Source organism: Silene latifolia, chromosome X (assembly GCF_048544455.1).
Source record: "Silene latifolia isolate original U9 population chromosome X, ASM4854445v1, whole genome shotgun sequence".
NCBI lineage: Eukaryota > Viridiplantae > Streptophyta > Magnoliopsida > Caryophyllales > Caryophyllaceae > Silene > Silene latifolia.
In genome coordinates this window covers 185,174,191-185,198,634 of record NC_133537.1, presented here as the reverse complement: position 1 = coordinate 185,198,634, position 24,444 = coordinate 185,174,191, and the positions used below count along the sequence as shown (strand labels likewise).

The 24,444-nt window shown below is 36.0% G+C and overlaps 1 protein-coding gene and 2 long non-coding RNA genes across 3 annotated transcripts; 1 reads left to right on the top strand and 2 right to left on the bottom strand.

Moving 5' to 3' along the window:
• The first annotated feature begins 4,291 nt into the window (after positions 1 to 4,291).
• On the top strand, positions 4,292 to 7,511 carry LOC141623748 (uncharacterized). Its single transcript, XR_012533611.1, has 3 exons — positions 4,292 to 4,487; positions 6,416 to 6,504; positions 6,864 to 7,511. It is a non-coding gene; the product is annotated as an uncharacterized LOC141623748 (long non-coding RNA).
• A 5,025-nt stretch (positions 7,512 to 12,536) lies between these two features.
• Positions 12,537 to 14,299, bottom strand: LOC141621664 (uncharacterized). The gene is made up of 3 exons (XR_012532556.1): positions 14,218 to 14,299; positions 13,221 to 13,287; positions 12,537 to 12,759 (listed from the first exon to the last, which is right to left on the bottom strand). It is a non-coding gene; the product is annotated as an uncharacterized LOC141621664 (long non-coding RNA).
• Positions 14,300 to 14,830: 531 nt separating this feature from the next.
• Positions 14,831 to 16,320, bottom strand: LOC141618901 (uncharacterized). Its single transcript, XM_074435963.1, has 5 exons — positions 16,130 to 16,320; positions 15,924 to 16,003; positions 15,672 to 15,768; positions 15,201 to 15,470; positions 14,831 to 15,059 (listed from the first exon to the last, which is right to left on the bottom strand). The coding sequence occupies exons 1-5, from the start codon at positions 16,318 to 16,320 to the stop codon at positions 14,831 to 14,833; spliced, it is 867 nt and encodes a 288-aa protein (XP_074292064.1).
• Positions 16,321 to 24,444: the final 8,124 nt, after the last annotated feature.

Sequence of the window (24,444 nt, the reverse complement as noted above, 5' to 3'; positions counted from 1 at the left end):
AACTCTTTCACCCCCTTTGTAAATTCACGCTTCGGTTTCTTTTTTTCGTCTAATCTTTCATACATCCATTGTCGTTCTAATCTTTTTATGTTTATATATATCTACAATTCAATTTGTTTGTATATATGTCATAAAAACACAATAACAACCAAAAATAATACTCAATAAACATTATCACCAACAAATAACTATTGTCAACAAGTAGTCTTTTTTTTTTTTTGAATTGGGTCCTTTATCACTCCAACCTAAACCCATCAATGTACGTTTCAAGTCACTAGCAAATACACACTTGTAATTTATTAATGAGGAAAAAATTCGGCAGCAATTCCCCTTAGTTTTCCAAATACACAATGTAGAATAAATAATTACTCCACAAATGCATTCAGAGAACATTAAAAGAATTGTCACCGAGCTCTTTCCTCATTAACAAATCACAAATACATGTTTACTACCTAAGTGACTTGAAACGTACAAAGACAGTCCCAAAACGGGGACTATTCAAAAATTACTTCTAATGAGTAATTTTTGAACGGGTACTAAGTCAATATGAACATTAATTTCAATAATATTAAAAACAAAACATACAACAATGACTACTTTCTTAATAATGTCAATTAACAAAAACTAAGTAACATGACTAATTTTTCATTTTAAATATCTAATCTAATTAACATTAATTCAAATTATCATTTTAAAAATATTAACATTACACAAAATTTAACAATTCACAAAACTACTACTAACTATTACTAATTAAGCTAATTAAGCTACTACTAACTACTACTAACTACTACACAAAATTTAACAATTCACAAAAAACTACAACAAAATGGCTTCTATCCTAATTCAACATGCATCAACACTAACTAATACTAATTAAGATAATTAAACTAATTAAATAAAAAAATTAATTAAAAAGAGATTAAAAATACCTAATTAATTTTACTAATAAGTAAAAAGGAAGGGTGACCGGCAATGGTGGACGAAGGCGGCGGCGGTGGCGGCGGCGTGGCGTTAACCTATACAAATAATATAAATAAAGACAAGAAAAGGAAAAAGGAAAAGGAAAAGGAAAAGGAAAAACAAGAGATCCGAATGCACTAGGTGCAACCCGACCAGATCGTGTCACTTGGCGTGATATTGGCGAAGCGGAAGTCTTTTTTGTTTGTTTTTGTTTTTCTTTGGTGCAAGAATAAAAGGATATTTGCTTCGATTTCTTGTGAAGAGATCGAACCAATGGGATATTTTCTATCACTAGACCTATAGCGATAACAATGGGGAATTACTCGAAAACGCGTCAAGTAATTCAACTTAAACTGCGGAGCGCGTCCTTAGTTCAAGGCAAGACTCGAAATCATCGATTCTTTGAAAAAGATTGAAACAACAAGTTTCTCTCTCAAAAGGGTTTTTCTTAATTCTTGGATGATTACAAATGAGGGAGGCTAGGTCCTTTATATAGGACAAAAGCCTTGTCCTCCAAGCAAGCATTAAATGTTAGTTTGTAAGTTCTAGGATGAATGAATACATAGAACTTACAACCTAGACCTTTTTGTCAACTTTTATTCAAACTAGGTTGAAAATGCAAAAAACTAAGTAGGAATTCCTCTCCCCTTGGTGCCGCCACCTTCCTCTCTTTTCTCTTGTTCCCACACGGCATTCCTCTTGTTCCCACACGGTATCAAGGTTCTCGCGGGTCTTGAGCTTTAATCGCACATATTTCCTTTCTTTTATTTGAGCCCATCCAATTTTTGTGTGCGAATATGCATTACTTGGGCGTGGTTTTGCTTGGTCCTCTAAATTGAGCACAACCTCTTTCATGGGGTCGATTCGCATCAGGTCGTTTATTAATCGCGTCTCGCTATACGCATCAAATAGAGTAGTAAAAATCGATTCGGGGGAAAATAATGACGATGAGAATGAGAATGGCTGTCGCGGTATTTAAAAGACTCCTGACGGAAATACCGTCAGGATTCCGCTTTTTTGGAGACTTGACGGAATTTCCGTCGATAAGTCAAACTTTGTTTGACTTATCGACGAAATTCCGTCAAAGTCTCCAAAAAAGCGGAATCTGACGGTATTTTCGTCATGAGTTTTCTCTCAATTATTGTTGGTTGGGCAATAATTGAGGGAAATTCATTGACGGAATTTCCGTCAGAAGTGCTTAATTGTGACGGATCATCCGTCAGTATGTGCATAGATCCTGACGGCTTTTCCGTCAGATGTAAATGGCGCCTTTGGATTTTTTACGCGCTAGTATTATCTGACGTCCTGTGACGGATATTCCGTCACTAAGGGACTTGTGACGGATAATCCGTCACAAGTCCGTCAGTTTTTTTAAATATCTGACGGACTTCAAATTCCGTCACATCTACCGTCAGTTTTCCGCGTTTTTTTTGTAATGTGTGGAGGTTCCTGTTGGTGGTAGATGGTTTCTTCGTCTTCTCTTCTGCTTTTACGTCTAGTGTTTTCATCTCCTCTTTGGTTTCTCAGTTTTCTTGCTAATTTTCTTCTTTTCGCCTACTTTCCTTTCCAATGGATTATCAATCTTTTATTTACAATCTTAGTGAACAGTTTATATTCGCTGGCGATGTTGTGGATGATGATGATTTGATTGCCTGGATCATGAGTATAGGAGAGCCGTCTTATTACTCTATTAATCTTATGAAAGAGAAGGGAAATTCCCTTTATAGAAAAAGAGATATATCAGTTGCCTCTACTCTTTACCAACAGGCCTTAAACTTTCTGTGCTATGTTGGTTTATTGCCCTCTTGTGATCAGACTGCTATCTCTGCCTTAGGCCTATCCCTTGTGCTTAATTTAGTAACCTGCCATTTGAAACTCTCCTACTTTGATCTTGCCAGCCGTTACTGCAAATTTGTTTTGCATTTTAACCCTTTCAATGTCAAAGCCTTATATCGTCGAGGGTTAGCTTATAAGCAGTTGAATCAATTCAATGATGCTCTGGTTGATTTTGAGCATGTTCTGCGCCTTGATCCGGTTAATTCAGAAGCTAGTCGTGAGCTCCTTTCTGTGGTTGACAGAGTTGCAGTGAACCCCAATGGTAAGCGCATTGCTCCTCCGTTTGACCCGTTGGGCACTGACAAAAAAGGTAAGAAGCCTCTTCTTCCTGTTGATGTTGATGTGGCTGCCGCAGTTTCTTGTAGTAGTTCCTGTAATTCCTCTTGTAGTATTGAGCCCATGATTACTGAAGTTAGTTCCAGCCCAGATTTGATGGTCTTTGACAACTTTTTTGCGTCCGACTCACCTTTGCCTGCCGTGTCTGCCGAGAGTACTGACCCTATCCCTCATTTCTCTGATGACAAACCGGCAACATACTCATTTAATAAAAAGCGCACTAAAAATAATTTGCTTATTTCGTCGAAGGATTATGACAATTTGTTAGCAGAAAAGATCTCTCCTTTTTCCATGCAGGTTTTTTTGTCTTACATGAGGGTTCGACCCCTCATCCCTGAAAATTCTATCCAGACGGGAACTCCCCATGAAGATATTTCAAGGGCATCAGAAGTTCCCCCCCCCCCCCCCCCCACCGAGGACGTTGTTTTACAAATTGCTAAAAAGAAGAGGGTTTCATCCGACTCGGCTCAAGTTAGCAAGGTATCGGCGGTACAATTTCAGTTTGCTGCGGTTAGAGGAAACAAAACCATGAGTTGTAGACGTAAGGCGATTTTTTCCGACCACAGCCCTCGTGTGACCCAGGCTAGTACTCGTAAGAAGAAAAGATCTTCGGTTTGTGTCGACTATTCTCTTGCTTTTTGCAGATTCACCAAGGAAGAGATTGTGATTAAGCGAACTAAGAGAAAGGAGGCAAACCTTTTCCATTTCGATGAGTTTTATCATCCTCCCTACAAGAAGTGTCGTCTCACTTTTTCTGTTTCATGTTCATGTAATGTTACTTCGGTTAGCTGGGTTTCTAGTACTCTAAAGGACTCCGGTATGCCGGGGTTCGCTCTGTAACTGACTTTCTTTAATTTAATCTCAGTTTATTTAGATGATACTTCCTCTGTTCCATTGAATTGTTTACGTTTGCTTTTTGAGCACTATTCATAAGTGAGAAAAATCTTCAATACAACTTCTAATATATAACATAAAAGATAGTCATGTGGGATCTTGTTTAAATTGTCTTCCCGAGTGCATTATTAATATCAACTTTTTATAATTTTTAATGACATGCATACGTGTATAAAATAAACGTAAACTATCATATGGAACGGAGGAAGTATGTAATTGCATCGGTACCTTACTTTCTTAATGAACCTATGGAACAAAATTTGCAGTTACAATATTACACATAGCACGTTTGTAACTTGCTTCTGTTAAAAGAAAAATCATAAGCCCTTCCTCTTCCAATCGAAAACCCTTAGCCTCCTCGCACACCATCCATAGACCACAATCGCCCTCCGCCGTCTGTCTACCACCATCGACGATCACATTCGCCCTCCACCACTCTGTCGCCCTCCGCCATCGCGGTACCCTTCATCTCTCACAATCTCTCTATTTTATTTTCTCTCTACTTGCCTCGGTCTTCTCTGCTGTCTTCACCACAGTCCACCGCCGCACCGATGTTTGTGTTGTTAAGATATAATAATTATAGCATATAGTTATATGATTCGAAACATTTTATTTAAATTGATTGGATATGCTAATTAGGGTTATCCGATTTTGGGATTTTGATTCAATCAAAATAATTATTATGCTTATATGTTTATGTGAAGGTGAATTAGTGGTAATTTGTTAGTTTTGAGAAGTTTTTTGTTGTATATGATATATTTCCTCTTTAACTGAAATCATGTATGGGTTTATTTCCACCTTCTGTTCTTCGTTCTCAAATCCTTAAATTTCATTCTAATCTTGCGAAAACTGAGAATGTTTAATAATTGAGATTTAGGAAAAAATCAAGTACCGGTATTCATCACTTCTCATTCCTACAAGTTAGCAATTACATGGTGTTTCTGAGATAGTACGCCATCTTATATTTTCGTAATTTGTATACTTTTGTTTTTTGAGCTATTTACACCTTCATATGATGTAACGAGATGTAAATAAGATGTTTAAGAATCAGTACAAGGCTACTATTGAGGCTGATATTTTTACAAGGACATTCTATTTGATGATCTGCTCTTTACTTTGTAGGTGACAACTATAATTTTACTGTATGGATACCAATTTCTTGTAGTTGTAGGTTATCGTACATGTTTATTTATCTATAATTGTTTATTTACTAAGTGAGAATAATGTGCAACTAATATTTATGTGTCATCGATGCAGTTCTATGTTTTTCATAAGTAGTGGTGGAAGACCTTATTTGCATTTACTCGTCTTATCCATGACTGTACATGAGTATTCTTTAGTCAATCTGAAACCGAGATCTTTGTGATTAATTGATTATCTATACCTATATATAGTTTTAAGAAATACTAGGTTCAAGAGTGTGGCGTCTCCCTAATGCCCTTTTTTGTATTATAGCATGCAAAGCCATATCCTAAACATTATTAAAGACAAGCACCAAGAAACAGGCTGTGACCAATATACCAAGTATTTTAATTGATTTGGGGATGAATATTTCTAGAATAAAGTAGAAACGGAGGTGGGAACAAGGATGACTATTTGAAGACGAGCTGCAGTCAGATGGGCTAGAATGTTGAAAGGAACAAAGCATTATTTGTACTACTTTTTTTTAGATGTTTTATCTATTACTTCCTCAGTTCCTCTGTCCCAACCATTTGTTTACCTTTGATCAAAATACCCCTCACAAAGAATACAAAAAGTAAACAAATATGACATTGCAAGATTTATTTATTTATTATGTCAGTTTATGGATATATTGCTATAAGATCTTAAATGAAATGCTTCCACATAAGACTTTGTATATAGTACACAGTACCTCAATTTATACCTTGTGATATATTCTACTATGTCCTTGTTTGGTTATGCAAACAGCATGTCATTGAGTAAATATGTCTACGTTTTGCAAAGCATAATTAGCACCAAATCCGACCTGGCGTCTACGAGCTCATGAGTTTGAAAGAGCTGTAGAGTTTACCAAATTATTTGGCATCCAAGTTTTACCATCACACGTATATTCCTTAATTTAACTTGCGTTTTATTTTTCGAGTCAAGTGTTTTATTATCGAGGGACGACTTGAATTTGTGAGGTGATTACTTTCTTCCCATTTTGAATGGAACATTGACGTTTCTATTATCTCAACTAATAGCCCCTGAGATACTTTAGGAACATCCTTATAACCATGCCACTGGCTAGTGACTGCTAATCATTTGGAGTAATTCTCTTAGTTTATTGAATATGGAGTACTAGTATGTGTGATGTGTCTCTAGCTACTATCTGTCAATCCATTTTAAATATTACCTCTACATGTTGAATATCATTTTGCTACAGGTATCAATTTTTGGAGTTTGTACGCAGATTGTCTAATTTATAATCTGTTTTGATGTTGATGTCTTCCTAAAATGCTTGATGCTAACAGGGTAAGTCGTAGACTCCTTATACACTTAAAACAATATTATCTATCTTACTTATCTTCGGGACACGTGTCTGCCAAACTTGACATTACTCAGCTTTTTAGACATGGGAAGCTTGTATAACAACCCGACCCCCCACCGTCGTAACACAATCCCAATAAGATGGGTTTGCACTTTTGGGCCTATTTATTTGTCCTCACTTGAGCCCAAAAGTACAAGGCCTTGTTACTAAGTGGTGGGTGAAATCTCTTGTAAAGATATCACAAGCTCCATGTTTTTCCGATGTGGGACAACTTATTCTCAATCATCTCTTGGAGTGTTACAAACTCCCCCACTTAAATAACACAACGTCCTCATTGTGCCAGGAGGCTGGCCGCAGCCAAGCCCAGAATCCTCCCCCGCTAGGTGTGTGTTCGGATACTCCCGGCCACATGTTCACCACACGGTCGCAGGGTTGCTCTGATATCATTTATAACAACCCGACCCCCCACCGTTGTAACACAACCCCAATAAGATGGGTGTGCACTTTTGGGCCCATTTGTTTGTCCTCACTTAAGCCCAAAAGTACAAGGCCTTGTTACTAGGTGGTGGGTGGAATCTCTTACAAAGATATCACAAGCTCTATATTTTCCCGACGTGGAACAACTTATTCTAAATCATCTCTTGGGGTGTTACAACTTGTCCTGATAGTATACCGGTGCTGTTGTGTGCAAATGTTGTTATGTGCTGACAGATATCTGATGATGATGATGATGATGATGATGAACTGTGAGCCTTTCCAAGCTGAAAACTTGACGCAGTGTTGCTAGTTAGAAGGAGCTCAAATATATGGAACAAACCAGGAGTATTACACTATTATATTAATTTTTTAATTATATTTTGTATCTTACTATCATTATATAGTTAGAAGTATTCTAGAGGTATCTATTTATGTTCAAAACACGTGTATATTTATAATTTTGGAATATATTTATTGGTTTTGAAAATGTGATTTTTTAATTGATTGTAGCTCTCATTTGAGATGTTTTCCCTATAAAAGCCACCTCAAATGTAATTTAATTAAAAAAAATACCTATTTACATTGGTTTTAGTCAATAAATGATGTAAATAAGGTTGATATTTACATCGGTTCTCCACCAAAACCGATGTAAATAAGATATTGACATCGGTTTTACATAGAAACCGATGTAATTTAAATGTTATTAACATCGGATTTACTTAGTAACCGATGTAAATTATATGCCATTAACATCGGTTTTACAACCTATGTTTTTGTTATAAATGCTATAAACAACGTCCCCAGAAACATCGCTCAAAACCGATGTAAATGGACCTAAAAAACCGATGTCAATGACACTTTTTCTACTAGTGTAAGAACCAACGAAAAGCAAACAAGATCACAAAGAAGAATACCAATTAAGTACAACTAAACAAGATTACTCGCACACAACCATACCATTATAACCCTCACCATACTGCATACCAAAGTTACACTAATATAGCCACTATCTTTATACAAAATAGCACATTTAGTTTGAGAATGCAACTTAAACAAATGCACCAACTTAAAGAAATGTATAGAAGTAACAAGATCAAACCATGTAGTATATCAACACCCAACTTAAACAATCCATAAAGAAAATAATAATCTATAAAAGTTATTAGGAGATATAAGGTCATTTGTTAACGAAATTGTAGAAATAGCAGAATCAACACCCTCTATTCCCTTAAAGCAAACTTCGTCCCGAAGTTTTCTGACAAATACCAACCACTCATATCATCACGTAAATTAGTCATTACGTTATCACTGCGTTTTACCCATTATCCCAACTCATACAAGGCTACATAATGCAAGCTAGGTATTTCTATTCCCTTAACATCCGTCATAACATATTCGTTTAATCACGTCAAAGTATATACATGATACACTACAATCACCAAATCACGTCATTAGATACCATAACATCTACGTATAGTTCAGCATAAGATAAAATTTACATATAATTGCATATCATCATCTCTTTAACATATTCATACTTTATTTATTCAGTTCCATCAATCTACATACCAATAGTATTACTAACTCAGATAAACCATACATAAACGATACATATTGGACCCGTGATGCAACAAAACAACATTCACAAGCGATTTGGACAACCAAGCCATTCCACCATATTATTCATGCTCATTGACTAACCTCAAACTGTATAATTAAGCGACACATATCCGTTCCCCTCCCTATGCAGGAATTCGTACACATAATAAGACATAAGGTACCAACTACAAATAGGTTTCATATGTCCACCTCTCTAACATGTATATCATGTTATAGATACCCGATTCCGCCAATTTACAAGTCATAACCTTATTAGTTCAAATTAATAACATATACTTGGATTTCCATATGACCACCTACTTCGATGAATAAAGCTCAAACAATGAACAGTAAAAACTGATACATTTCAACATGAGCATACTTTATCTTAAATCTAATGATACGCAATTTAAGCCAGTTTATCATGCTACTGCCGTCACTTCCTCATATTACTAACATGAATTTACCAAATGCACATAACTACTCACACACACACACACACACACACACACACAACACACACACATATATATATATATACTCCACGTCATAGTCATTCAATTCTTCAATTATCATGGTGATTACATTATTAGTGCATTACGAAACGTACTTGAAACAACCTTACATATTATTAACGATACTACACTCCATTCTAGCACAATTATTACTCTTTGTCATAATTAACAACATGCTCGACTATTCAACCTGTACAAATTGTTCAATTATCATCGATGCCCATGTCTTCCTCATTAACCGTTACATATCCCTTATCATGGAAATTCTAATTCACGCAATGCTCAAGTCACTTATAGCCCCATATCCATTGTATACCATTTCAAATCAGATTCATCCGAATCGCTATGTTAACTAGCTAATTCTTGCATCAACAAATCAGTGTCTAATTAATCAAATCCCACATTCGCAAATACCACAAAACATGCCGCCACTTAAAAAAAATCATCAATAAATAGCCATTCATCCACATTCTGAGATTTACACTTTTAAGAGAGTTATCGAAAAAAGGAGACTTGGAATTAAGTCAAAGATGCAAATAATCAATTTATAAGGATTTTCCCAAACCGATGGGTCTAACCAGAATGTTATCAGCAATTTGTTAGTTTCAAGGTCAACTTGCAAAAGTCATAATTAATTAACGACACATCCACATCAAGTGAGGTTTATCAATTCGGAAACGTCTACGAGTCTAATAATTAGGAAAGTTGGAATCACTCAAAAAGCATGTATACATATCAAATGGTAAATTTTCCAAATTGGTTAGTCGAAATTAGCACTGTGTAGTAACATTCTGACCACTGCTCACTAAAATATTCGTTTCTCTTAATCTGTGGCTAATAAAAGCTAACACATGAGACTAACAAATATAAAAATTTAGTTAATATATCTTAACCACATACAAAATAATAGCCATAACAAATAAGAGGCAGAATCTGAGAAATAAATCATCTTTCAGTCTTTATTCTTTGCTCATTTATGCTACTGTACTTGTCTTCCCCAGGTACTTGCCCAAGCGTTTATCATACCCAAAGTAACAAACTTGACATCACGTATTACAATTGGTCATAAGATTCAGTCACATAAAACGAACTCGGTTGAGTACCCGAGGTACTCGGTCGAGTATGACCCACTCGGTCGAGTACTGACTCTACTCGGTCGAGTGGCCACATTCCAGAAACTACTCCAAAATCACAAACACCCGCCCTCGGTCGAATGCCAGTGATACTCGGTGGAGTACCGCGTACTTGATCGAGTACCCGAGGTACTCGGTTGAGTACCCTGCGCAATTTTCAATAGCGCCCAGTTTTCGTAAAACGGTCATATCTCCCTCATTACTTGGTCATTTTGGGCGTGCAACGTATCGTTAGAATTGTAAGAGAACAAGCTATCATCTCCAATTGAAATCATATAAATATCATTCCTGGAACTCGGCTTATGACCATTTAAAAATAGCCCTTCCATAATCGGACTTCATACAAATCAAATTTCCTTAACAAAACCACTTAAACATTACCAATGCAAACAATAGCAACTCAATACTTCTAAAACCCGTATAATAAGTGAGCTTTTATCATACCAACATTTAAATCAAACAAAGCATTCAATATGCATTACAAAAAATCGTCTTTCTTCACATATTCAATTCCTCCACACTCGCATCACCACTTTTACCAGTTCGTGCTCATACTTCCCCACCAATAATACACATCATATCTCGCTCATTTGAAACACATTTAAAACACCTCATGATTGATACCATTTGCTATGTTCATCATATTTTCATGCCAACAACATTGCTCTTAAAAATCATCCCATTACTCACATATCCACATAATCCACATCATGATACTTCACCTTTTATAAGCATACATACATCATTACATCTACTCTATACACACATACAAACACGCATATTCACAACGATCCCCTTGACGCACCCCGTAGTGACCAGCTCGAAGTTGTAAGGCCCATAGTGTGATCTTAGGACGTCTCCCAAACCTTTGCAGTAACTCCAAATAATTCCAACCCAGGTTCATTTTATTAGACGCCCTTGCTCATTTTTTTCATTGGTTTTAGGTTCCAAAATTGTCGCTCTGATACCACTTTTGTAACACCCCCATCTGCCAAAGTGCCTTACCAAGGGCTACCTTAGCAAATGGGAGCATTACCATCTCGGTTTCCTAAGAAAGTATGCATCATAGTTACCATAATGAAACAAGTTTATAATTAACTTTAAAGAAAAGGAAATTCAAGTCTCAGAAATCCAGATGTCATAAAACAAAATAAAAGTAATGATTATATATAAACTTAGCGGAAGCTAAAACTACAAAACATGTGATGACTCTGCCCGTCCATATCCCGCGAGCTACATCGACATCCAAAACCTGCTAAGCCAACTGCTCACCATCCGCGAATGGATCACCACAGTTTTGAAAACAATAAATGGGGTCAGTCAACTGCATAACCAAACTAAGAACTCACAATGATACAATGCAATCAAACTGTAACCAATCAATCCTCCAAACTCCAAGAGTAACCAGTAACCGATTACACACCAAAGTGTGTAGCCCTGCCAGGTTCCCATCGCAACGGGAAACCCACACCGCTAGTGGGGGACCACATCCTTGCCCACCAAATCCCCGCTCATCGCAACGGGCGAACCCAGATCATTAATGTGCACAATCCCCTTTGTGACGGGAGCCACAAGAGGCGAACATGGGGTTGGAACCATCTCCCAAAAATGGTTCCACAACAGTAACCAAACAGTAGTATAATCTTATTCACAACGATAATCATGCCAACCAATAAATCAATATCACATCTTATAATCAATTACACAATCAACTAAGTAGGAAAACCCTACCTTTTAGCAATACTTCGATCACAAGCAGTCAATTATGATCCTTCAAATATCCATCACCTACATAACATAATTATGTATAATTACCAGATACTCAATCAATTACCCATGCACATAACCAAGACTCAGCATAACTTAATAGGAATCTTAACTTAAAGAACGAACTCGACCTTTCCCGATTTTCCAACACATGACAAACTCAGTATAAAATGCATAACTAATTCCAGAAAAATCCAATTGATGCAAGGCCAATTGGATTGGAACCTTATGAATTGTAGCTACAACTCTTATATAATGAATGTTTCTGAAATTCCAAACTTATCAAGGGTTTTCCGACTGATTTCCAAAAGCTGGCAGAATCCGTCGCATAAAAAGTATCGATTCATAAAATGAGTTTAAAACATCATTTTTCGGTAATTCCAAATCCTATTGTCGTCTAGACTTTATAACGATGATGTATGAAAAATACTGTAACACCCCCATTTATTTAAGAGCCTTTGCTAGACATTCCTAGATAAATGAACGTGTTACCATCTCAGTTACCTGAGGTAGTGAATACAAAGGTAAACGAAACCACATACTTTAAATAAATATAATGTTTAAATGACCTTATTACATAATCCAAAATAAATAATTAAATTAATAAATACAACTGCAGCGGAAAACTAAATAATACAAATAATAAATATTGTTTGTTCTTCTAAGGTGATCTAGACAGCTAAGTAAATGCCATATCCTCTCGCCCTTCAGCTCCCCTTCTAAGCCTGCTCAATTACCTGAAATCAATCTGCTCCCCAATTTTTGGTTCATCACAGGTGTTTAACGAATACACGGTCAACCCAACGGTTGAGTAGGAATATCTAAACAACAAGAACAGTACAACAATAATCCAGAATAAACATGTAAATGATCAATCCCGATCACAACTCCAAGTCTCCACACATCCTCCGTACATAACCCGAGACACCCATATAAATAACCCGAGACACCCTTTTCAATAACCCGAGACACCCTTATAAACAATATCGACATCAATCCCGAGACACCCTTTTATATATCGCCACCCGTGGACCGGTTCTTCATTTTACCCGCCACCCTTGGACCGGGCCTTCAAAACATCAATACAATATACAATATGGATAGTAATAAATTAACAAACACAACATTCAACAATCAAACATCCAATTCCAACAAACAATTATTTAATAAATCACACCAATGCATATTCGAGTTGAGTAGATAACCTACCTCAACGTTAAATCCAATAAAGCAGTCCAATAAAATAATCAGAAATACTCCACTTCAAAACCGTCACCTAAACGAAATATTATAATTTAATTATTAATTATTCAATTCATTATATTAGTTTAATTAATTACAATATAGTCTAATTAATTAATTCTCCGTATAACGATTACGTAACCCGGTCTATTAATTTATTGATACGACCAACCCATACATCCCATGGCCCATGTAAAATCCCGTTTACACGGATGAACACAAGCAGCAACCCACGCTTACACAACTCCACGAAACAAACACTCCCCTGCATATCGACACACCACGTTCAACTCACTCCTTTAACCACCTATCATGCCACCTCTAACCACCAGTCAACACCACCCATGCCTGCCACGCCTAGCCTGTACCACGGCCAACCCCGACAACCCATAACCACCACCTGAAACCCCCTATACATGCTGTGAAATCAAGCCCTAAACAACCCCGAAAACCCGACACGAAAACAACCAAAACCCGACCAATTCACCATCCTACTGCCACCATGACCACCCGTGGCCACCACCGTGGTCTCCCTTGACCCACGGTGGTTCCACCACCTGCTACAACCCCGCACAACAGCCTAAAACGACACACAAAACGAAAACAACCAAAACCCGTTTCAACCACCACAACCCGACTGACCACCGTACCAACCACCACCTCAAGCCACCCCGACACCACCTTTAGGACCGCCCATAGCCGAGATATCCAGCCACCCAAGTCTCGTGTTTAGTCATCCAACCAATAAGTCACAAAGCCCGTCTTAAATCCGCGACAACCACTAGTTTAGACGCCAAATTCACCACCCACGATTGTCGACAACAGCCACGACATGTCCCACTGACATCCCCACGGTCAAGGCCAACTAATGAGGGTAACGACACGGTATACAGTGGTCCATACGGAGTTTAAACGATAATTTAATTAAATACGACTATATAAATATAAATTGAGACGGTCTTACCTTGAGACAACAATAATTGGATGAATTCTCTTATTTTTCTCCCTTAGATCTTTCTCTCCCTTGCCTCAGATCAATTATTGTGTTTTTATGTTTTTGTATGCTTATGGTTAGATACAATAGCTTATTTATATAGGTGTGGGAAGGAAAGAGGGAGGAAGTTTCCTTAAAACAATTACCTTTATTTTTCCTTTTCTTTTTAATTACTCCCATATTAGTATTAGTAATAATATACAATTACAATCCCGACTATATACTCAAGCCCACGACCCACATTTCTTCCGTTTTAATTATTTTATATTTTATTTCCGTCTTACAAATTTATTATCCAATTAATTAAATTATTAAATATCATTTAAAACACATTTTAATATTATTCTACCGTCTAAAATACGGGGTATTACAGTCTTCCCTCCTTAAAAAAGAACTTCGTCCCGAAGTTCACCAAATACCCAAACAACAGAAATAATATCTCAAATAAATTCCAACTAAATTTCTTATTAAATCCTTCACAAGATACTTTTATTATTAAGTTTATCATAAAAATGTTATAAAATACGAGATGTTACATCCTATCCCCCTAAAAAAAAGGGTTACGTCCCCGTAACCAACTAACTCAAACAAAAAGACTAGGGTACTTTTCTCGCATAGCAGCTTCAACTTCCCATGTAGCTTCTTCCACCTTATGATTAGACCATAAAATCTTCACTAGAGCAGTCTCACCATTACGAGTCTTTCTCACTTTTCGATCCAAAATCTCCTTAGGCTCCTCAACATAAGATAACTGCTCATCAAGCTCAACGTGCTCAGGCTCCAGCACATGAGTAGGATCACTCACATACTTCCTCAATTGTGAAACATGAAAAACATTATGCACTCTATCCAAAGATGGAGGTAATGCTAAACGGTAAGCTACCTCTCCAACTCTGTCCAAGATCTCATATGGCCCAATATACTTCTGACTCAACTTCCCTTTCTTCCCAAACCTCATCACACCTCTCATATGAGACACTTTAAGCAACACTTTATCTCCCACAACAAATTCTATATCACTCCTTTTCAAATCTGCATAGCTTTTCTGTCTATCCTGCGCTGCACGCATCTTTTGACGAATAATGTGCACTTGCTCCACCATTTCCTGTATCATCTCAGGTCCCAATACAACTGTATCTGCCCTATCATCCCAACACACAGGACTCCTGCACTTTCTCCCATACAATGCTTCAAAAGGTGCCATGCCAATACTAGCATGGTGACTGTTATTATATGAAAACTCAATCAAATCCAACCTCTCCTCCCATGATCCACCAAACTCCATCACACAAGCTCTCAGCATATCCTCTAAGGTCTTAATAGTCCTCTCAGTCTGACCATCTGTAGCTGGATGAAATGCTGTACTCATCTTCAACTGAGTCCCCATCAAAGATTGCAATTCTTGCCAGAACTTAGATATAAACCTTGAATCACGGTCAGACACAATATCCTTTGGCACACCATGAAGCTTCACCACATTTTTGACATAAGATTTAGCCAACTCAGCTTTACTCCAAGTATCTTTCATAGGAATGAAGTGAGCTGACTTAGTCAATCGATCCACAATCATCCATATCATATTATTCCCTCTTTGAGTCTTAGGCAACCCCACAATGAAATCCATCGAAATACTCTCCCATTTCCACTCAGGCATATCCCCAAGGACTGAACTTTACCTTGTGGTCTCTTATGCTCTCCCTTCACTCTTTGACAAACCAAACATCTAGCAACGAACTCAGCAACCTCTTTCTTCATCCTAGGCCACCAAAAAGTCTTCTTCAAATCTTTATATAATTTATCTCCTCCAGGATGAACAGAATATAGAGTAGAATGAGCTTCAGTTAAGATCTTTCTTTTTAATTCTTCATCATCGGGTACACACCATCTCCCATCAAACCTCAAACCACCATCACTACCCATGTGAAACTGCTTCTTCCCGCCTTCCACCATGGCCTCACCCACGACCTCTCTCCACCGCGCCACTCTCGCATCTTCTTCTTGCTTTTTCCTGATCTCTTCATACAACTCTGGCTCAATGGTCAAATCTCCAATTGTATCTTCTTTCCTGATCATAGAAATCCATTTCCTCACGCAATCTCATCCTAGACATGGCAGTACATAAAGCATGGACAGATTTCCTACTAAGTGCATCCGCCACCACATTAGCCTTCCCTTTATGATAAATTATTTCCATGTCATAATCTCCAATTAACTCAATCCATCTCCTCTGTCTCATATTTAGCTCCTTCTGAGTATAAATGTACTTTAAGCTCTTGTGATCAGAAAATACCTTAAAAGTAGCTCCATAAAGATAATGACGCCACATTTTCAAGGCAAAAACCACCGCTCCCAATTCCAAATCATGAGTTGGATAGTTTGCTTCATACTGCTGCAGCTGTCTCGAGGCATATGCTATTACTTTCCCACTCTGCATAAGCACACATCCCAAACCATTCTTAGAAGCATCTGTATAAACTTCAAAATTCTCACTCCCTTCAGGTAAGGCTAAAATAGGAGCTGTAGTCAGGCGCTCCTTCAGGGTTAGGAATGCCTTCTCACAACTCTCATCCCACTGAAACTTATTCTCCTTCCTCATCAAGGTAGTCAAAGGCTTAGCTATTTTTGAGAAGTCTTTTACAAACCTCCTATAATAGCCATCCAACCCCAGAAAACTTCTAATATCCCCCACATTCTTCGGTCTGTCCCACTTGGACACTGCCTTAATCTTGCTTGGATCCACTGACACTCCCTCCTTTGACACCACATGCCCCAGAAAGGCAACATTTTCTAACCAGAACTCACACTTGCTCAACTTAGCATAAAGATTATTTTCCCTCAGGGTCTGCAACACAATCCTCAAATGATTCTTATGCTCTTCTTTATTCTTATAATAGACCAGGATATCATCGATAAAGACAACCACGAACTGATCCAAATAGGGACTAAACACACGGTTCATCAAGTCCATGAAGACTGCCGGTGCATTAGTTAATCCAAATGACATAACAACATATTCGTAGTGTCCGTAACTTGTCCTTGTTGGAATTTGTGTCCTCCGACAATAATGCGATCACAACTGTTGATCATGATGATCACATGTTTAAGTCTCATGATAAAGAATACAATTGGGAAGTAATTTTTTACTGTCAACTGGTCCACACATATCGGTAATGATTGGTGACTAGAGTTTGACATTATTTGTCATGAGAGACGGTGGTGATCAGTTGATCCCCTTAGGTCATACCTAAAGGATAACACACTTAATTGATCATTTAATTGATCGTATGACGATACGGGTCAATTAAATTAGTTAAAATTGACGGACGATTTTGGAAGTAATATTTACGTGTCTTATTGAAATTGATTAAATAAGATACGGTCTAAGTAATCGAATTGTTTCATTACTTAGATGAAATTATTGTTTAAGGAAACAATTGAAATTGAATGAATTATTATAAATACAAGTTATTGTGATTTATAAATTGGTAAAATATTTTGGTACAAGCAATTATGAATTGCTAAGTCGATTTTTGTATATGACGTATTTTTATTAATACGTTGATTTTTAATATGTTAAAAATACATAACAAATTTATGTGACATATGACATGTGACATTTGACAAATTGACATTTTGACAAAGATAAAATGGAGTCCATTTTATCCATGTTAGCCGAAAATAATGGGAGGATTAAGGAAATATTATGTTTATTGTGTGAGTGGTAAGCATAATGATTTCCCTAATTTTCTAGCCATGAAACCTAGTGATTATTGTGAAGAACAACTAGTGCATTCATTGGTCCCTTCTCTTCCCCCCCTTTACCCGGTTTTTGATGGAGCAAAGCCAAGAGTTTTGCTCTATTATTTACCTTATATTCACTATAATGTTAACTAGTGAAAAATTCATTCTATCATCCATCTAAAATAAGAACTTTTAGAAAGATAAAAACCTTCCTCTTCCTTCTCTCTTAACCGGTTTTAAGAGACCAAAATCAAATATTTTTGGGTCAATTTTTATACAAAATTAATATTGTTCTAGTAATAATAGTATTAATTTTATTAAGTTGTTGTCTTGGGTATTTTACTTTGGGAGGGATTCTACACTTGAATCCTAGTTCATCCATTAAGGAGAGCACAAGAACAAGAGAGTAGGAGAACTCTCTTGTGCCCATATAAACCGAAATACCATTGTAAGATGAAGATTTCTTCTTTATTTGATTATTGTTTGCATGCATAAGATCACCATTTAATTTAATGACTAAATTAACAAAAACATATATGAATATGTTAGTAAAGAGATCTAGATTTCTAACAATCGGTATCAAGAGCCTTGGTTGTTTGCATGCAAATCGGTTATAGTTTTTCCGAGTTATACGAATAACATATAAAACTTGTAAATTTGTGTTATTATGATATATCACGAAAATAATTTATGCATGTTAAAGTTTCTGGTCCTAAAATGTTTTTATGATATTTTGGTTATTTTATGGATTTTTATTGTTCATATTATACAATAATGACATTAAAATGTGATTTTATGATTAAAATGTCATTTTCAGACTAAAATTAGCTAAACTTCGAATTTTCCATTGATTTTTGGATATGTTATCACATATATTATTTTGAGATGACCTGTAAATTTTCATAATTTTTGGAGTTCTTATGCTCGAAAAATGGATTTTTCATGTTTAAAATCGGATTTAGATGAAAAATAGGTTAATATGAGATAAATTTCGAATCTGGTCATAGAAATTTAGTATGTTGTCACATGAAATTTTACAAGATGTGTGTAAAATAATAGGCTATATTGAAGTCTTTTTGCATGATTTATGATTTTTTGAAGAAAAATAGCATAAATAGTGACTTAATTAGTGAATAATTCCTAAAACATACTCAATGACTAAGGAAAAACGTCACATGTTGCATTTTATTATCTTTTTCAGATCTAAAATTGAAAGGTTGATGAATATAATTTTTCTCATGTTTTTATGATTTTTATTGATAAATCCGTTAAACCGCAATATAGTTTTTCCGATAATTTTACGAAATTTTAACCTAAGTTTTTGAACATTATGAGTGTCATGGTATTTTTCCAGAATGTTCACAAGTTTTAAATTTCAAATTTCAAATTTCAAATTTATTTGGAATTTTTTGTGATTTATTTGAAGATTATAGCTTATTATTGTAATTTTAGGTCCATTAATGAACAATTTTAGAAATATGAGTTAATTATGGTCAAATAGTTAGTGGAGACTAATTTTGAGTCCTAAGAGATTAGGGTAATTAACTTATGCATAAATATGAATTTATGTATTTTATTGTGATTTTAAAACATTGAATCACGCAAATCCGTAAAAACCGTGTAATATATGATATTGGCTACTTAAAGGCGATTTAGCATAAAATTGGGCATGTTCATACATATTATAATGCTGCATTTTCTTTATGATTGTCATAATTTTATTTTATGTAATTTTTGAATTATGTAATTTTACTTAGTATGACCTTAGTTTTTTAATTGATATTACCCGAAATGTATGGGAATATCGATTCGATTGTAATTTATTGTGATCTCGTATCACCGTTTTGTAATTTAATAGATTTATTTTATTTTAATTACAAATGTATAATAGGAAATTATGTAATTTTGTTATGTAATTTATTTATTCCGGAGTTCCTTGAAGACGGTGTCATTCAAGAAGGCGATACATAAAGACGGTGTTACCTCGAGATGCGTGCCTCAACCGAAGTTCAAGGGACCAATGGAGTTGGTTTCCGAATATGTAATAATTAAATAGTTTTTCTATTTTAGGAAGGCCATACTAGGATTTATTTTATGCTTTGCATTTTATTTATATGTCGCATGCATCGCTAAATCGCCATAACTAAAACATGCATTGTCATTTTATCGAGTTTATCGACCGTGTCAATTATAATTATCGTAGTTCACCGCTTTAGTTCACTTAAAACGTGATAGATAATAAATAGACATGACCTCTCGCTAAAAATAAACAATTGAGACATAGCCTTACCAAAAATTAGAAACCCATGAAGTACCGGTTTAAGAAGGAGTTGAGCCGGCTTTACCGTAAGACAAACCTTGTTACGTTGGTGAAGTGGGGTGATAAATGTCTACCCACCGAATTTATAAAGATGAGGGTTGTTTTCGGCTTTACCGATGCCCAAGTTGATGTAAGTTTGGATCATGGACACATTTATTTGAAATTTGGGTTGAACTCAACGAAAGTATTCTCGACGGTTGCCGGATGTGTTTCGGACTAAAGATAATTTTAAATGTAAATTTATCGACCAAGAGTTCTAAAAGTAGAATCGATTAAAAGGTTAATACACCAAGTTATATTGATAAGGGTTGTTTTTCGGCTTTACCGATGCCTAAATTAATATGAATTTGGGTCTTGGAATCATTTATCAAGTTGGGTAGAGGTCACTAGATAAATGCAATAAAACTTGTTTAAATTAAATTTTTACGAGTATTATTATTATTGATAAAACGACATTTGTTTTACTCCTTCTATTTTGTTTTGTAGACCACTTTCTTTTTCTCATAACAAATGGCTACACCAAACACAAACGCCACGCCTCTCGCTAATTCATCATGGCTCCGATCCTTCATGGATCGATGTAAACTTGAAAAGAATGGGTCAAATTTCTCCGATTGGGATGCCCAACTCAAACTAGCCGCCCAAGGTGACGACAAGCTTCGTTACCTAACCGAGGCCTCTCCACCCGAACCTAATACTAGGTCGACCGCCGCCACAAGGGAAGCATATGAGGCTTACCATAAGGAGTCCGCCGCAATGAAAAACGTGTTGATCTTTGCGATGGAGGCGGATCTCCAAAGGAGAGCCTTTAAGATGGGCACCGCTAATGAGATTTACTCCAAGCTTGTGACAATGTTTTCACAAACTCCGCGGATCGTCCAATATGAGGCGGCCGCGACATTCTTTGATCTCGACTTCAAAGAGGGCCAAAAGGTTAGCCCTCATGTGCTCAAATTAATGGAGCTAGTCGAGACCTTGAAAATTCAAAAGGTTGAAATCCCCAAAGAACTCATTGTAGATAGGATTCTACACTCCTTATCCAAAGTCAAGGCATATGTTCAATTCCGGGTGAATTTTAACATGCAAGACAAGGATGTGTCTCTTGAAGAATTGCACAAGTTACTTGTGCAAGCCGAAAGGGACATGGGGTTAAATGTGAACCCACCCAAGGATGTACTTAACATTAGCACCAAAAGCAAGGGGAAATTCAAGAAGAATGGGAGGAAGGGTAAGAAACAAGCTCCCACTTTCACCAAAGCTAAGACTTATGAAGCTAGCACTTCAAAAATCAAGAAGGGTCCTCTTGATAAATGCCATTATTGTAATGGTGTTGGACATTGGAAAAGAAATTGTTCCAAATACCTTGGTGATATTAAGGCTGGAAAGATTACTCCAGTAGGTAAATGACTATCCTTTCTTTTATGTTTATATTTCAACCATGGTATTGTGATACAAAGTTGTGATAATGTATCTCCCTTTTTATTGTAAATAGGGCCTCCACCAAGCAAAGACAAGGGAAAAGAAAAGCAAGCTTGAGATACCATCAAGAAGCTAGGAATAGCTTTCATGGAGCTTCGCTTTTTATTGTCTTATTTTAATTATGTTTTGGATTTTAGAACCTTTTAAATTTTCGTGTTCGACATGGAAATGTATTTTGGATAATTGGTTGTATTTTGGATAATGGTGACTTGGTTTGCAACCCAAGTCACCCGTTTTATCATTTTATCCTTGTTCTAAAATTCGTCTTTACATGCTTGCTCATAGAAACATATGATTATTCACTTAAAGTGATCTAATAGACAATTATAATGATGGGATTCATTATATGTCCACATGCTTAAGGCTTGTGTATGATCATTTACAAAGTGTCATTGAGTTTATGAACTCTCTTAAAGGAATGTCAATCAACCAAGTACACTTACAAAATCTAAAACAATTAGTCAAACCATGAGATAGTTCTCCTTATAAAATCATTATTTGTGTCTCATATGCTATCTTTGAATCTCTAGTGTATTTATTCTAAAGATAGAGTGGGAGAAAAATGAGGACACAAACCACTACACATATATGTGTACTTGTGTAAATGAGATCTATGCAAGGAAGAATGATTTAAATAAAGGTATATCTATTTATATAGTATGCCCAATAGATGAGATCTATGGTCTCGAATAAGTCTATATGATCTCAAGAGACCAAGTGAAGTAATCAAAAGAATATTTTCTCAAGATAACTACACGAGGAGACCAAAAGAAAGTTTTGGAAGAAAATGACTAATGTAAAGTCTTAACGAGAGTTTTGACTAGTTTATGATAAATTTTGACCTATAGTTTCAACCTTGATATTTACTTAAGAGCCTAAATGAATCAAAGTAACATCCTAGAAAATAAACAAGATTTATGGCTAGAGGTTGCAAGGATTGATATACCGATATCATCAATAGCTAAGTTTTAACCACGCTAATGTCATTACTTAACCTCATTATGAAAATGAATTGGTTAAACTTCCTTCCGAAAAGGGTATTTTGAAGGACGTGTATTAGATATTATTTATATTTAAACAATGACATTGCTACGCATCATTATGATATGAATGAGTTAGAGATTAAAATCTCTTTCCATAAGGTTAAGATGAGACCACTTCAAAATAGGTATTTTGAAAGGATATGATAGGGAACATATATGGTTTTATCTCAAACAAAGCAATAAATTTCAATTCTTGAAATGTCTCAATTGAGTAGTCAATTGCGAATCAAGTGGGAGTTAGAAATTATCATGTGAAGACATGGAATTTAGTGGGAGCAATCATCTTGTGAAAGTTTACAACTCATTACTCATTAGGAATGACGAGCTAATACCTTCTTTCACAAAGAAGTATTCGAGTTTTCAATTCTGGATGAAAATGGACTATGATGAATCCAATTACATCAAGAGATGTTGGATTAGTATTGAAGAGATACACATTGAATCAACAAAAAAAAACATAGGTTATTCATGCAAATGAAAATGGAATTGCCATTAGCAGTCATGGTCGTTCATTGAACCTAAGAACGGTTGATCTCATGATTATTAGTAACTAATGTTTCCGCCATTAGAATAATCATGCACATGTCCAATGGTGAATCATATGCATAAGAGCATGATGATTCATTGGCAAGCCATACAAGAAACGTCATGAATTCTCGAGGAGAATCCGATGAGCGATTTCAGTGTTTGAAAGAATACTCTGTTATGTGTCAAGAGATTGCACATATTAAAATTCAAACAACATGTGAGGATTTATGAAAATCCTAAGCTTTTCAGCTAAAAAGAGAAATAAGAATTTTTGAATAGTACTTGGTTGAAGTAAGAAGTTACTCAAAACTAATCTTTCCTAAAATGCTAGGACTTGTGAGAAGTGCTAGGCTAATCATCTTGACAAATTGTTGCAAGACTCTACAAAACATATACCTAGTGCATTGTGTGTGGGTAGAGTACTTGATCAGTGCAAGTCATACCATTCACCACAAATTCGTTTGTTATGTGATAATCGACAAAGAAGTTCTTTCAAGAAAAGGAGCCGAAACCGAGGTTGTGAACCTAGATTTGTACTTGGTAAGGTTCATGCTATGAGAAGATAACATGAACGTAAAGGAAAATGCGATTATAAGAAGTTTGAACTCATGGACACGTGGTATGTTAAACTTCTATTGCAATCAAACAAGTGTTTACACACTTACGATATGCATCACAAGGTTGTAATATGGTATTGACTACCAGAATGTGATGTCGACATTTGTCGTTTGAGTTATTATTAACTCACCTTATACTTTGTTACATCCAAAGGGGTTGTGGAGACAATTGAACCCCGTTAAAGTGAACACGGATTAGCATTGTATTTGCCCATAGTTACTTACATGAGGTGACGTCTCGAAGTAACTAGAGTGTGATGCGATTGATGGCAAGTTCAAGTGCCATAGAGTCATATGAGAATGACTAGTCGATCATATAGGTAGACTGTTAGGAACATTTTGTCGGGCCTTATGACCGCTTATAGAGTTCTGGCAAATTTATATAGCCTGGTCGTGGCGAGAGCTACTATAGTATTCGAATGAGTCGATTCTTTTGACTAAAGACTATTCGCCTAAGATGGCACAATTT